The following is a 15,144-nucleotide window of genomic DNA, read 5'->3' as shown; positions in this document are numbered from 1 at the left end:
ACAGATATTGGACTTGTTATCCAGCATCCTGCTATCTGGCATGCTCACCTGGAACTTAAGAGAGGAGGAAGCAGGAAAGGAGAAGGCATTCATTCTTCTATTAAATGGTAATTTTGCTTTAAGAGAATAAAGCTACCTTTCTGTAGCTGGCTCGAGCATCTTTGTATCTTCTGCTTAGGCTACTGACTCTATCGATTACCATTCGCCATACAAGGTAATTCTGTAAAGTGCTAAAATATGAAAAGAAATGTTAAAACAACCACATTTGCAGTTTAGATTAATATTTTGGATTTTTGGCACTGAATTGCTTATATCTATACACCTCACACAATATTTTAATGAAACAAAATACAGCTGATTACTGATTACACACATATTTATCTAGAATTATTTGTTTTTTAAGTGAATCTTTCCCAGCTCCTGATGTTTAACAACCATTCAAATGGCAGAGTAGTTTTTACACATTTTAAACAATTTTATAGATTTCTTTTCAAAGTGTTAGCCATGTTATACAGTGCTACATGTATTTGAGAAGTGGTTTATGGAGAGTAAATCAACATTTATTGAATCCTTTCTATATATTACAAAACGTTTTACACACACACATATTTTAGAAATGGACAAAAGCAAATGCATGATATCCCATTCTATGTTTCTATATACTATGCACAAAACAGGGGATAAAGGTGAATAGGGTGTTTGGGATTTAATCTAGTGCTTAGACTGAAGGTTGAGAGGAAAACGTACAGCAATGGGGCCAGAAAAGGGAAATGGAATGCTCTTATAAGATTTTACAGTCTCAAAACCCGTTGGTGCCTTCTCTAACCATTATAATAATTATATGTTTAACTAGAGAAATCAAATTGATCGTATTTTTTTGAAAATAACAAATATAATTTTTTGCTGTGATTCCTCAACACTCAATCAACACATATTTAAGTAAAGCTTCTCATCAGGGTTACACAGTTTGAAAATCTTCAAGATCCAACGAACATAACAAGCTCACCCTCTCCTCTGATACCAATCACGGACAACCCAGACTTTCCACCAGCTTTAAACAGAGAAGACTACAAAACATAGCTCATTGATGACCAACTACAAATAATACACTTCATGGATAAAGGCACCATGGTCACCAGAGAGAAATTGGAGCAACAACGTACCTTCACCCCACTTATGCATCTCCAATATAGTCAACTTAATGATTTCTACATTACACAAGGAGGAGACGGTGCCTTAGGCCGAAATTTACAAAATTCAAACAACTATGCAACACCACCGAGACATACCCTCTCCACAATATATAATACATTAGCAGGCTCCCACAAAACATTAGAACTACCATTCATCAAAGCATGGTCTAAAGACCTGAACGTGATCCTTACAGAAGAAGAAGCCACCGATATGGTTCGCACCCTCCATATCTCCAGATGTAGCAGGCTCTAAGAGCTAAATTACAAAATACTGACTAAATGGTATTATACGCCTTCTAGGCTCCATAAAATATACCCTAATACAACGTGTTTGTGCTGGAGATGTGGAAACGAAGAAGGCACCTTGCTCCACATATTTTGGACATGTCCTATGATTAAGATGCACTGGGATTCGGTCCTCCGCTTATGTCAACATATTGCTGGAGAGAGACATCTAAATGGCCCCGCATACACCCTGCTATTTCATATCCCCACAGATGATAAACTTCAATTCAATAACTCTGCCCTCCAAAATCTGTTAAACGCCGCTAAATTATTAATCCCCAGATACTGGAAAAAACAACAGACACCAACAACCCGAGAGTGGCTATTAATGGTAGAAGAGATCCAACAATTATAGGAGAGATCAACACACACAGATAAACAGATCAGAGACTACACAGCCCAATAGTTTACATGGACACTTTTCAAGGGAGAACAAGAATATAAACAATTGATGGCATAACACAACAAGAGCCTATCAAAAGAAGAAATATGCTACCAAGAGATGTTTCCCCCCTCCTGCACCCCCCAACTAACCCTACCCACATCTACACACCCAGACACATAGGGGCAGATTTATCAAGGGTCGAAGTGAATTCGAGGGAATTTTCGAAGTAAAAAAAAATTCGAAATTCAAAGTAATTTTTTGGATACTTCGACCATCGAATAGGATACTACGACCTCGAATTCGATTCGAGGTAAAATAGTTAGAATATTTCAAATACAGGTATAGGATCCCTTATCCAGAAACCCAATATCCAGAAAGCTCCGAATTACGGAATGGCTGTCTCCCATAGACTCCATTTTATCCAAATAATCCAAATTTTTAAAAATGATTTCCTTTTTCTCTGTAATAATAAAACAGTAGCTTGTACTTGATCCCAACTGAGATATAATTAATCCTCATTGGAAGCAAAATCAGCCTATTGGGTTTATTTAAAGTTTAAATTATTTTCTAGTAGACTTAAGGCATGAAATTACGGAAAGATCTGTTATCCGGAAAACCCCAGGTCCCGAGCATTCTGGATAACAGGTTCCATACCTGTACTGGATAATCGAAGTACTGTCTCTTTCAAAAAACTTCGACTTCAATACTTCGCCAAATTAAACCTGCCGAAGTGCTATGTTAGCCTATGGGGACCTTCTACAGCATTTTTCTAAGTTTTTGAAGTCAAAGTAAAAATCGTTTGATCGTACAATAAAATCGTTCGAATTGTTCGATTCGAAGGATTTAATTGTTCGATCGTTACGATTTTACCTCGATCGTTCGATGGCCAAATTCCGTGAAAAATCCTTTGACTTCGATATTCGAAGTCGAAGTATTTTAATTCGATGGTCGAATTTCGAAGTATTTTTTACTTCGAAATTCGAACCTTGATAAATCTGCCCCTAGTCTCTCAGGGATCATTAGCTAATGAAAGTAGATGTATAAATGTTCTATATGCTGAAAATGTTCTATACCATATAACTTGTTTCATTTGGTGAACATGCATGACTCTAAACCCCTGTTCATAAATGTAATTTCAATAAAAGATATTTGAAAGAAAATCTTCCATGACTAGTACTACAGTACAGAACTACAAATTTGGCTACTTAGGGTACTTTACCTTGCAGAGTAGTTGGAAAGAATATTTTTGAGCTGATGTAGATAAGGTACCCCGTATACCACAACTTCTTCTTCAGCTTGAAGCTGGATATTCACAGAGGACATGACTCTTTGTATGAAGCTGGTCCAGTTAAAATCCTAATGAGATAAATTATAAGAATTAATACCATATAATGCTGATAATATGTTATCATTTATATTGCAAATTGTCAAAATGAAGAAAAATCAAACAAATGTTTTAACTAATTAGAAATATACAACAGAGCCTTTGACATGGGATAAAGTATGCTCATGTTCTCTATGGGGCAGATTTATCAAGGGTTGAATTGAATTTTAAAATTACAATTTCAAGTTTATTTTAGTGTAATTCGACTAGTGAATAGTCCAAATTTTATTTGAGTTTAAAATTTTCTATCATGTACTGTCCCTTTAAGAATTCGAATTGGACTATTCGCCATCAAAAACCTGCCGAATTGGTGTTTTAGCCTATGGGGGACCTCCTAGAATCAATTTGGGTAGTTTGATGGACTTTTGAAATTTTTTTGAAAAATGTTGAAATTTAAAAAAAAACAACAACAAAACTTCGAATCGAATTTGATCTAATTCAATTTGAATTTGCAAGTCAAACTCATGCACCTGAATTTAAAAAATGTGATTTTTTTTGGTGTTTTTTTTTTTTAGAATTTCGAGTTTATGGGGGTTTACAAGACTTTTTATAAACGCCCCTAAACTCTAAATTTGAACCCTTGATACATATTCCCCTAAATGTTTGAGCCAAAAGAATAAAGTACATGCAGTTTTTTTGGTCTCAAGTTCCTGTGCATAAAATGTGTTAGTAGGCCAAGAACATTTATATGATCTTAAGTTGATTACTGGTAATTTATTCGTATTGGACCTTTAATTATAATCGTGTGTCATATACTTTAGTACACAGATTTACCCCGCTGTACGGCGCTGATCGAGGGAATCACAAGAGACGTAAATTGCTCAATAATCTTGCGGCTTTATTTGGCACATCTAGTGATCATGTGGCAGTGGGTTGGTGAGGAAACCTACGCGTTTCGTGCCTTAACTCTTCTGGCACTTCATCAGAGACCCTGATGAAGTGCCAGAAGAGTTAAGGCACGAAACGCGTAGGTTTCCTCACCGCAAGATTATTGAGCAACTTACGTCTCTTGTGATTCCCTCGATCAGCGCCATACAGCGGGGTAAATCTGTGTACTATAGTTACCTCCTGAACGAGGTGAGGAGGATCCCGCGAGAGCTGCTATCGAAGGGAGAGACGCTGCGCTATCAAGAAGGGTGAGCTCAGATACATTTCAATACCTATCCTTGTGCTTAGTCATATACTTTACCATGTCAATTAAGAACTACACTTCAACAACTGGCCAGAAGTATATGATTTTCTGCCTCCCCAGCATGGTGCCTTCCTATTCTATATCTTATATGGTATTGTGTTATAAAATGAACACAAAGCTTAGGCAATGGCAACATTACTGACGTAACCAGTACAATTAGCTTTCCATTTAAGAGCATATTTACATCAAATGCAAACTTCTGCTGGAATTCCAGAAGGGTCATTTTGTTGTATAATAAGGTCACATCGTTTCTTTCTTCTGAGGGTGCTGTTGCCTGAAAGCAGAAATATTAGTAGCAAAACCTTTTCTTGTGAAAAGTTATTTTTAAATACACCTACATTTAGAGCACATGCATCAAGTTCATTCTGTGAAAATTCAATCAGCACCCAACCAATCTTTAAATACAACTGAAGGTTCGGTGTTCCAATAATTTGCCTCTTAAATGAAATTATGCAACTTGACTGTCCAATCAGTAAGCTTCACCTTCATACACTGATGATATCATGGGGCAGATTTACTAACCCGCGAAAATTCGCCAGCATCCACTTCGCACCCAGCGCAACACTTCGCCAGGTGCACATTTGCTCATTCATTAACATGCAGAGTTTCGAACGATGGCGACTTTTCGGTAGCGGTACTTCGGTAATGCAAGCATTTCAAAGCGAACATACGATAGCGTTCATTTCTGCCGAAAATTTGCTAGAGATCTGGTGCTCAGGTTAATTTGCATATGGCGGGAAATTTAAAGTTGTATGGACGTCTTTATGTTATATGTTGCAGCAAATACATTACATTTACACTGTTTATTACACAAGTCCAGGGAACCTTAATAAAGAGTTGTTATAATGCCCTATACATGAGCCCACTGTATAGTTAATGTTCCATATGTTAGAAAATGTAGGGGGGAAACTGATTACCAAAAAAATTTTTTTAAGGACTTTTGCAGCCTATCACTCTGAAATAAGGAAAAGTCGCCAGCGTTTTTTGAACTTTGATGCATTTTCCACTCACAGAATGTGATGTAAGTGAAGATTGTGGAAGATCTATGCACTCCATTGCACTTCGCCTGGTCCGAGCTGGCGAAAGAAGTAAACATTCCGTAAAATCCGTGCTTTAGTGAATTTGCGGCATACCGGTGATTCGCCAGAGCGAATTGTCGCCTGGAGATAGAGTACGAATGACCGCTAGCGCCTGTCCCCTTTGCTAGCGAATTGTAAATTGCTGAAGTCGCTGCTGGCTGTAACACTAGCGAATTGACGCCAGTGTTAGCCACTTCGCCCTTTAGTAAATCTGCCCCTATGTCACCTGAATGGGCTTTAGGCAGTGGGGTATTTATACCTTATTCTGCACAAAGGCTAAGGGAGTTGAAGCTTAAATTGTGCAACATTTCAATAGGAGATTTTCCATTACTCCCTCTGCCCTCCAGACCCATATTTCTTCTTCATTTCTACCCTGAATCCTGTACCTTGCAAGATAAAGTATGGATTTACTCTAGCAGACAAACATGTTCTTTGTAATCAGTTTTAAATTCACTTAGGTAATGAACATTGAAGAGAAGTTATAACTGAAGAATCTCATTCACCTTATCAACACAATGAAAGAGTTTCGCTACTTACAGCTACAGCAAAATATTTTTTAGTGATTCATATATATATATATATATATATATATATGTGCACATATATGGTGATGTGAAGTTTTTATCTTTCAATACAGAATTTAAGCATTAACAAGTGAGTGCTGTCCATCTTTTCGTCTTTATATATATATATATAGATATATATAAACTTCAGCTCAAAGAACCGCACCATCCAGGACTTTCAATGTTCAATAAAGTGAAAAATTTATTATCAACGTTTCGGCTCTGTGTCTCGAGCCGTCTTCAGCTTCAGACAATTTGGAACTGGTGCACATATATATATATATATATATATATATATATATATATATATATATATATATATATATATATATATATATATATATATATATATAGTCTAATAATGGACCTATATGTATCGACACTATCCATGAATTATTTTGCACTATTTTACAAATACGTCTCTGGTAAATAATGCTAGAAAAACAAAACAATTTTCGTAGGACCTCAAAACGTAGCAGCAGCAGCAAATGGAAAACACACCTTGGCAATTTCCGTTTCTAGATCCATTACAAGTGACATTTCTTCCTGAACGAAGCTGTCATCTCTTGTTAAATTCTTGTCTTCTCTTACCATCCTGGCTATGGTGATCATGAATTGTAGGTAAGCTTCCCTTATCTGGGGGAAATTAAAAAAAAATGAATATATAGCATGCTGTGAAGCATAATAATTACACAATACACTGATAAATATAACATAATTTAGGATAAAAAAAGGCAACCCTTCTGTGTATCCCCAAACATTCCTGACCCACAGTAGATGATAAACATCACGTTTGTTAGCTGTGTTTGTCTTGCTCTGTATGTATATATGTACATAAAAAATATATATTTATATATACTCATACATAGAGGTATTATGCGGAGGCGGAGCAATCCTTCTACAGGTTTAAATCCTGTTTTCATTTGTAATTAGACTATGAAAGGATCGCGTGTACCCCAACCCAGCGCCACTGAAACAACGCAGAAGAAGATCCATTAGCAGTGTCGGAGGGTCGGCTAAATGAAGGTTCACGGGTCTGGGGGCAGCTTTGGGAGGGCTCTTATAGGAAGATATTCGGCGCGCACCACCTCCTTGATATTAACACGTTCCTATGATTTTTATAGGAATGTGTCGGTATCGCTTTAGGGTAGAGGCACACAATGCTATTTGGGGGAGATTAATCGCCCAGTGACAAATTGCCTCTTCTTCGGGTGACTAATCTCCCCGCAATGCCTTCCCGCCGGGTAGAATCGAAATCGCCGGTGGGATGGCACTCGGAGCGCTTCGTTTTCCGAAGACGCCCGACGTTTCCTCGTGAGGCAACTTCGGAAAACGAATTGCTCTGAGTGCCATTTAGATTCCAGCCGGCAGCAAGGCAGTTCAGGGAGATAAGTCACCCGAAGAAAAGACGATTTGTCGCCGGGCGACTAATCTCCCCGAATCTCGACATGTGTGTCTTTGTCTTTAAAGGCAAAAGATACAAAGTAGGTCTCGCTAAAAATAACAGCTCATATATATAAAACCCTGCTTCATCTAAATAAGACATTTTCATAAAAACAAACTTTTTTAAGTAGTACTTCCCTAAATTGAAAATTACCATTTTAAGTAGTAAGGGCCATGGGATTGTACTATTCATAGTGCACACAAACAATTCAAGTGCACACATATATGTTAAGTCACATGAGCCACTTAATGGACAAAGATACAAAGATCTGTCTTTTACTCCCACACTTCTTCCTGTTAGAGTTAGAGCTGCAGTATTTCTGGTCAGGTGATCTGTTAGGCAGCACAGAGATTATCATAAAATGGTCATGGCTCATGGTAAAATATGTAAAGGGGTAATATTTACTAATATCTATATTCCAGTTTGATAAGATGCTTTAGTAGGCCATGTAAAACGATAGAAACTATTTGTTGGTTAATAGTTGGGGCATAGTTTTTCTTTATGAATGATTATTTTGATTTTATTGCACTGTCTGACAATATTGCCTTGCGCTTTACCTTGGCAAGACATAATAACTAACCTTTGGAAAGGATAAGTGACACTGGAAAATGTAAAGTTACTCCTGCTCCTTACAATCTTACAATCTGTGATGTGCATTAAATAAATAGAGAAGGTAATAAACATTTATAACGGGAATAATAAAGAGCAAAAAGTTAGGTTATAGGAGTCTATTGTTCAGTTCTGTTGCTATTTAGTAGCATTACTGCGTGACGGTATCCTTTTCAAAATACTGTAACATTTATGTGTGATTAACATCCCGTCGGCAAAATGACCCGACTGACCCAAGTTGTGACAGATCCTTTTAGATCTCTGAACGATATTTGTATGATCTGCCTGATGGCCAAATAGCTTCACAGCAGGGATGTTCCTGACCTCCAACAAAGTCAGATGTAAATGAGTGGCTAAGGTAAATAACAGGAAACTGGGAGCAAGTGAGCTCAGCCGGCGTAAAGATCACCATGTTTTATTCCTTCTGATCTTCTTCTTCTGGTTCTTTCATTTGTGCATATCATAGTGCGCGCAGGGACATATTCCTTATGAAGTGATAAAGTCATTCTCATTCTATCAGAATTAAATTCTTAGAATTTTACTCTTAATAATTAAACTGGGCTCTCACTGATAAAGGTTTAAAAGTAACCGTACCACTGAAATAAAAAAACAATAAAGCACCAACCTATCATACACTTGGGGGCACATTTACTATTGGTAGAATATCGAGGGTTAATTAACCCTCGATATTCGTCCCGTTGAAGTAAAAGGACCATCGAAGTCGAAGGATTTACCGTATTTCCTTCGATCGAACGATCGAAGGAAAAATCGTTAGATCGAACGATTAAATCGTTAGATCGAACGATTAAATCGTTAGATCGAACGATTAAATCCATCGATCGAACGATTTTCCTTCGATCAAAAAAAGCTAGGAAAGCCTATGGGGACCTTCCCCATAGGTTAACATTGGTGCTTGGTAGGTTTTAGGTGGCGAAGTAGGTGGTCGAAGTTTTTTTTTAAAGAGACAGTACTTCGACTATCGAATGGTCGAATAGTCAAACGATTTTTAGTTTGAATCATTCGATTTGAAGTCAAAGTCGTAGTCGAAGGTCGAAGTAGCCAATTGGATGGTCGAAGTAGCCAAAAAAAACCCTTTGAAATTCTAAGTATTTTTTATTCTAATTCTTCACTCGAGTAAATGTGCCCCTTATAGATCAATGTGCTTTTCTCTACGTCAGTGATCCCCAACCAGTGGCTCGTGAGTAACATGTTGCTCACCAACCCCTTGGATGTTATTCCCAGTGGCCTCAAAGCAGGAGCTTATTTTTGAATTCCAGGCTCGGAGGCACATTTTGACTGCATAAAAACCAGGTGTACTGCCAAACAGAGCCTCCTGTAGGCTACCAGTCCACATAGGGGCTAAAATAGCCAATCACAGCCCTTATTGGGCACCGCAGGAACTTTTTGCATGCCTGTATTGCTCCCCAACTGTCTTTAAGATTGAATGTTGCTCACGGTTAAAAAAAGGTTGGGGACCCTTGCGCTACGTCTTACTAAAAGTTAATTTAAAAATGAACAACCCCTTTATGTAAAGGGCTCCCTTGTAAAAAGGAGCTTAATTATCAAGCAGCAAGGAAATTGGACCCAAACTGGTTTAAAATGAACGAGTAGCTGTATATTTAGTTTTCATTCAAGATGCTTCTGTTTAAAAAAAAAAAATTAAAAGCAGAAATGTGATGACAGTTTTTTTTTAATTACATTTTTTCTTGGAATTAACATAGTAATCATTATTGGAATTAACATAATCAATACCCAGCTTGATAATTATGCTCAGTTTTATGCATTGATGTCTGTTGTTTTGTCAGTGACGTGATGTAACTGCACCTTGTTCCTGATCCACTAAGCTAAGCAAAACCAGCACAAATGAACCAACGTTGCAGCCATTATTGAAGCTACTTTTCATAAATTCCCCTATGTTTATGTCTAGCAAGAGGTGCTTAAAGGGATAATGTCATGGGAATTTTTTTTTTCAAAACACAGTTAATAGTGCTGCTCTAGCAGAATTCTGGCACTGAAATCCATTTCTCAAAAGAGCAAACATATTTTTTTTATATTTAATTTTGAAATCAGACATGGGGCTAGACATATTGTCAGTTTCCCAGCTGCCCCCAGTCATGTGACTTGTGCTCTAATAAACTTCAGTCACTCTTTACTGTTGTACTGCAAGTTGGAGTGATATCACCCCCCCAGCAGCCTAACAACAGAATGATGGCAAGGTAACCAGATAGTTTTCCTGCTTTTGCTTCCTATAGAAATTGGGGCAACTTGCTATCTGGTGAAGTACCTTAGGGGTCTTCTCTTATTTTTGGGGGGCATTGGAATTCATTACCCTTTCTCCTTTTCTTAACAACATTCCTAAAGGTTTGCTGGAATTGTAGTCTTATCGTTTAGATAGCTCTCCATCAGACAGCTTAAAATAATATTACGACTACAGTCCAGTATACTTTGACTGCCTTTACTTTGTGGTGTCCCTGAGATAGAAAACATTGAGACAGGAATCTTGGGACAGCTCCACCATCTATAATTTCTTTCTTCCATCTATTTCAATGAATTCAAGCGCTCCAGGAAATTAATTACCCTTTTAACTTTTATCTGATCATCTATATCATTCGTATGGCATATTCTGATGAATTATAGGAATTTTGAATTAATCAATTGAGGCACCTGACACTTTATATTTATTAAATATCAATATCAAGGATAGATTAATTCTCCTTGTTTTTGGAAGCGCTTGCACTTTTTTTCTATCAAGGAATCACTTTTTCTTATTTCGTTTCTAATAACCTTCAAGGAATAACAGGGTGAATTAATCAATGGAGATAATAACTCATTACTAGGCTCTTAGCACTTTATTATTTATTGAATTATCATATAATTTATGTAATAGAATCGATTTTGTTTATATTGATTTGGCGTTCATTATAGAACAATTCATTTAAAATTGATTTGAAGGATTGCAAGTTAACCTTAGGGCTTTATTATTATTTATCTAGGAATATACGGGGTACTTTCTATCCTTTTCTTCTAATCAGATAGCAGCTCCCTAACACAAGATAACAGCTGCCTGGTAGATCTAAGAACAGCACTTAATAGTAAAATCCAGGTCCCACTGAGACACATTCAGTTACATTGAGTAGGAGAAACAATAGCCTGCCAGAAAGCAGTTCCATCCTAAAGTGCTGGCTCTTTCTGAAAGCACCTGACCAGGCAAAATGACCTGAGATGGCGCCTACACACCAATATTACAACTAAAAAAAATACACTTGCTGGATCAGTGATTAAATTTTAAATAGAAGAGTGAATTATTTGCAGTGTAAACAGTGTAATTTAGAAATAAAAACTACACCATAAAAATCATGACAGAATCCCTTTAATGTCACGTCTCTGCTCTGAATCCTTAGATCTGCTGACTCATTTAAGATTCCTTTTGAATGCAATGCAATGTTTTACCTTCTAGAAGCCTATATTTCATCTCCAAAAACCCACAGTTGTGCAATGCACATGGCTTCCATCAGAAGCCTCAGAAGTCGAGCGGTTGTATTTCAGGACTGCTGTAATTTATATTAATGACTGTAGTCCCCCTTTAGGCACAAACAATTTTTTTAAAATATTGCTGCCATGAAAAAGTCAATGTTTGTTCCTTTATTTAGAAAGGAAACAAAGGCCATCTCAGCAATCTAAGCATGCCAGATGGACACTGCAGGTTTGTTAATTGGAAAAACTGCTTGGGTAAGCTAAATATACAATTTTGCATAATCAGAAAATTTTATATTTTCAATCCTAGAGTCTTAATTCTTTTAATTGATAAATAAGGGCAAATTGTGGATTCCAGTTTGGTCTAACTTTTTTTATTTGAAAAATCTAAAAAATCTGGATTTTGATAAATAACCCAATAACCCAAATGTTTATGATTTTTGTTGCTATGAAAGTGGTGTTAGTCTGCCTCTTGCTATTCCCTCCTACAGTGGATCTGACTACATGTCCTGCTGAGACCATGCTGCAGTATTCAACTCTCCTCCAACCAAGACTCCATTTCCCACAATACCTTGCAGGCTCATAGATGAATCAATTCGACAAATAGGGGCACATTTACTAAGCTCGAGTGAAGGATTTTATTTTTTGGATACTTCGACCATCGAATAGGCTACTAGGACCTTCGACGATTTGAACTAAAAATCGTTTGACTATTCGACGATTCAATAGTCGAAGTACTGTCTCTTTAAAAAAAACTTTAACTACATACTTCGGCAGTTTAAACTTACCGAGGTACAATGTTAGCCTATGGGGACCTTCCCCAGCACTTTTCTAAGGTTTTTTTGATTGAAGAAAAATCCTTCGATTGATCACTTAAAATCGTTCGAATCGTTAGCAAGAACCAGTGGAGAGAATTGCAAAGCACAGACAGATACTACTTTCAATAGTAATTACATTTACCGATAACTTTATGGGCGTTCACTACAATAAACTGATTATTTTTTAATTTAATTTTAATTTTTAATTCAAATTCTAAGCCACTTTCAAATATATATTCATTACAAATGTTCAATGGTATTGTTCACCTGCAATGACAAATTAGGAGATTAATTGCTTCACAATTAAAGGGATGGTTCACCTTTAAGTTAACTTTTAATATATTACAGAATGGCTAAGCAACTTTTCAATTGTCCTTCATGTTTTCTTTTTTTTTATAGTTTTTGAATGATTTGCCTTCATTTGACTCTTTGCAGCTTTCAAATGGGGGTCAATGACTCCATCTAAAAAAACGATGCTCTGTAAGTCTACAAATATATTGTTACTTTTTATTACTCGTCTTTCTATTCAGGCCTCTCCTATTCATATTCCAATCTCTTATTCAAAACAATGCATGGTTGCTAGGGTAATTTGGACCCTAGCAACTGGATTGCTGAAATTGCAAACTGGAGAGCTGCTGAATAAAAAGCTAAATAACTCAAAATCCACAAATAATAAAAAATTTAAAATATTGCAAATTGTTTCAGAATATCACTCTGTACATAATACTAAAAGATAATTTTAAGATGAACAAACCATTTAAACTTCTTTAGCACAGACTACTCTGATTTCTTCCCCAGCAGCTAAAAAGCAAATTTCTACTGGGAAAAACATAAACAGCACCGCTACTTTCCAAAGTAGCCAGAAGTTTGCTCATGACAAAAAATTCACATGGACTTTCCCCCCTCTATTTATCAATACATTTTCGCAAAAACTTCTTGTGCAATAAAAGACTTGATAAAATAGTGAAAAAATCCGAATTGTACAAATTTTTTGGATTTGTCGCCGAAAACCTGTGACTTTTTTGGATTATCACCTGAATGTGGCTCATGGATAAAAAATGGTTGGGGACCCCTGCTATAGAGGAACAAAGATAAGCTGAGTATCACAACAAATCACTAAACTGGACATTAGTGAAAATACCCTGTTCATCTTTAGGGAAGAATGTTACTTACCCGCTGATAATTTCCTTTATTGAAATAGTAGTCACGGGAAGGCATTCCAAGGCTTGGTTGATCAATCTGAATGAAGAACAATTTGTTCAAAATGATTTATGGCAGCATGTGACTGGTTTTAATCAAAACGTGTTTTAAGATGAGGATGACAAGTATAGAGAAAGGTCTAAATACACAATGCACATTATCATATTTTAAGAATCTGTATTGTAAATGTATAAGCAGATGTATTCTGCATTCATATCAGCACCAATTTATATTTCCTTAAATTCATATAAAATCCAATAATTTGTTTTAATGGAAATAAGTCATTTAAAACTTAAAGGGGAACAATCATGAAAATGAAAATTTAAAATAAGCTTCACCGTACAAAAATAAGAAACTATATAGAAAATATGATAATTTACAAATTCTGACCTGCTTCTGGAATAATCAAATTACTCTTCACTCTCCTCCTCTCGGCATCTATCTATCTTCATTTTGTGTTCATGCAGGAGTGGGAAACAGGCCCATACTGGCAATCTGTGGGTTCTGGCAAATGCCAAAGGTACTGCTGTATGATGCCATAGATTTTAGCAATTTATTGGGCTTGGGGAGGGCTGTTTGGGACTCTGTGTACTTGAAATGCTGGGGCCTTTTTTGAATCCCAGTCCAATCCTGGTTGGGAGTCTGATTATGAATGACAGTTAGGTCCAGTGCAGCCTTTGGGGGGCTCATTATGTATAGAAGATGTATTATAGCTCACTGATTTAAAATCACTGGAAATAATTTTTCTCTACATGTAGGATTTGTACCAAAGTCAGTTGTTTTGTGCAGTTTTGTTTGTGTTGGAGTCAGTTATCTGAGTAAGCTCAAGCCAGTCTCACCCTAACCAGCTTAGGTTCTCTGCTTATCTGCTAGGAAAGGAAGCCCACCCCCAATAGATATATTGGATCTAACAGTCAATGGCAACCCAACTCCAGAAGACAGAATGAAGAGAAACAGATGCTGAGAGTGAAGATGTGAAGATAAACTTAATTATTTCAGAAACAATACAGAACTTTTAACTGATTATAGAAAGTTTCTTATTTAAATATGATGAAGCTTATATTAAATTTTCATTTTCACAATGGTTTCTCTTTAAAAGTGTGTTGCAGACTAAAGGACACTGTGCCCTTTACTTTACATGGATCCACTGCCTGCAGCAGCAATTAGGATACTGCTACTGGCTGTGGATCATTCTAAAGGGAAGCAGGTCACTCTTCATGGGCAATTCTTGCATGGAAACCTCCTTTGCAGGCAATTTGTTACACCTCCCATTTAAGTCAAAGGGAAGTCACCTGGGACAGAAGGCGGCTGCTGTACTAACTCTGAGACAATGCAGCTCTTGTAGAGGGAAGATCTATGTCTGAACTGATATACTGACTGATAGACCTTGTTATAACTAATAATACTGAACTCATCTCTAACATTTGTGTGGGTGAGCATTTAGGGAATAGTGATCATAACATGGTCTCCTTTGAGATTCTGTTGCAGAAGCAATTCTATAAGGGAGTAACTAAAACA

The 15,144-nt window shown here is 36.7% G+C and overlaps 1 protein-coding gene across 3 annotated transcripts in view; it reads right to left on the bottom strand.

Moving 5' to 3' along the window:
* Positions 1–15,144, bottom strand: part of mmel1.S (membrane metallo-endopeptidase-like 1 S homeolog) — a 118,151-nt gene that overhangs the window by 20,384 nt on the left and 82,623 nt on the right. For all 3 annotated transcript variants that reach the window (XM_041571511.1, XM_018228013.2, XM_041571510.1), the window contains exons 8-12: positions 13,600–13,665; positions 6,583–6,717; positions 4,624–4,713; positions 3,083–3,219; positions 137–230 (exon numbers count right to left, since the gene is read on the bottom strand). In XM_041571511.1, the coding sequence (XP_041427445.1) occupies positions 137–230; positions 3,083–3,219; positions 4,624–4,713; positions 6,583–6,717; positions 13,600–13,665 (522 nt within the window). The remainder of the gene's footprint in view (positions 1–136; positions 231–3,082; positions 3,220–4,623; positions 4,714–6,582; positions 6,718–13,599; positions 13,666–15,144) is intronic.

This window comes from Xenopus laevis, chromosome 7S (assembly GCF_017654675.1).
Source record: "Xenopus laevis strain J_2021 chromosome 7S, Xenopus_laevis_v10.1, whole genome shotgun sequence".
In the NCBI taxonomy this organism is placed as follows: domain Eukaryota; kingdom Metazoa; phylum Chordata; class Amphibia; order Anura; family Pipidae; genus Xenopus; species Xenopus laevis.
This window is presented reverse-complemented; position numbering and strand designations above follow the sequence as displayed.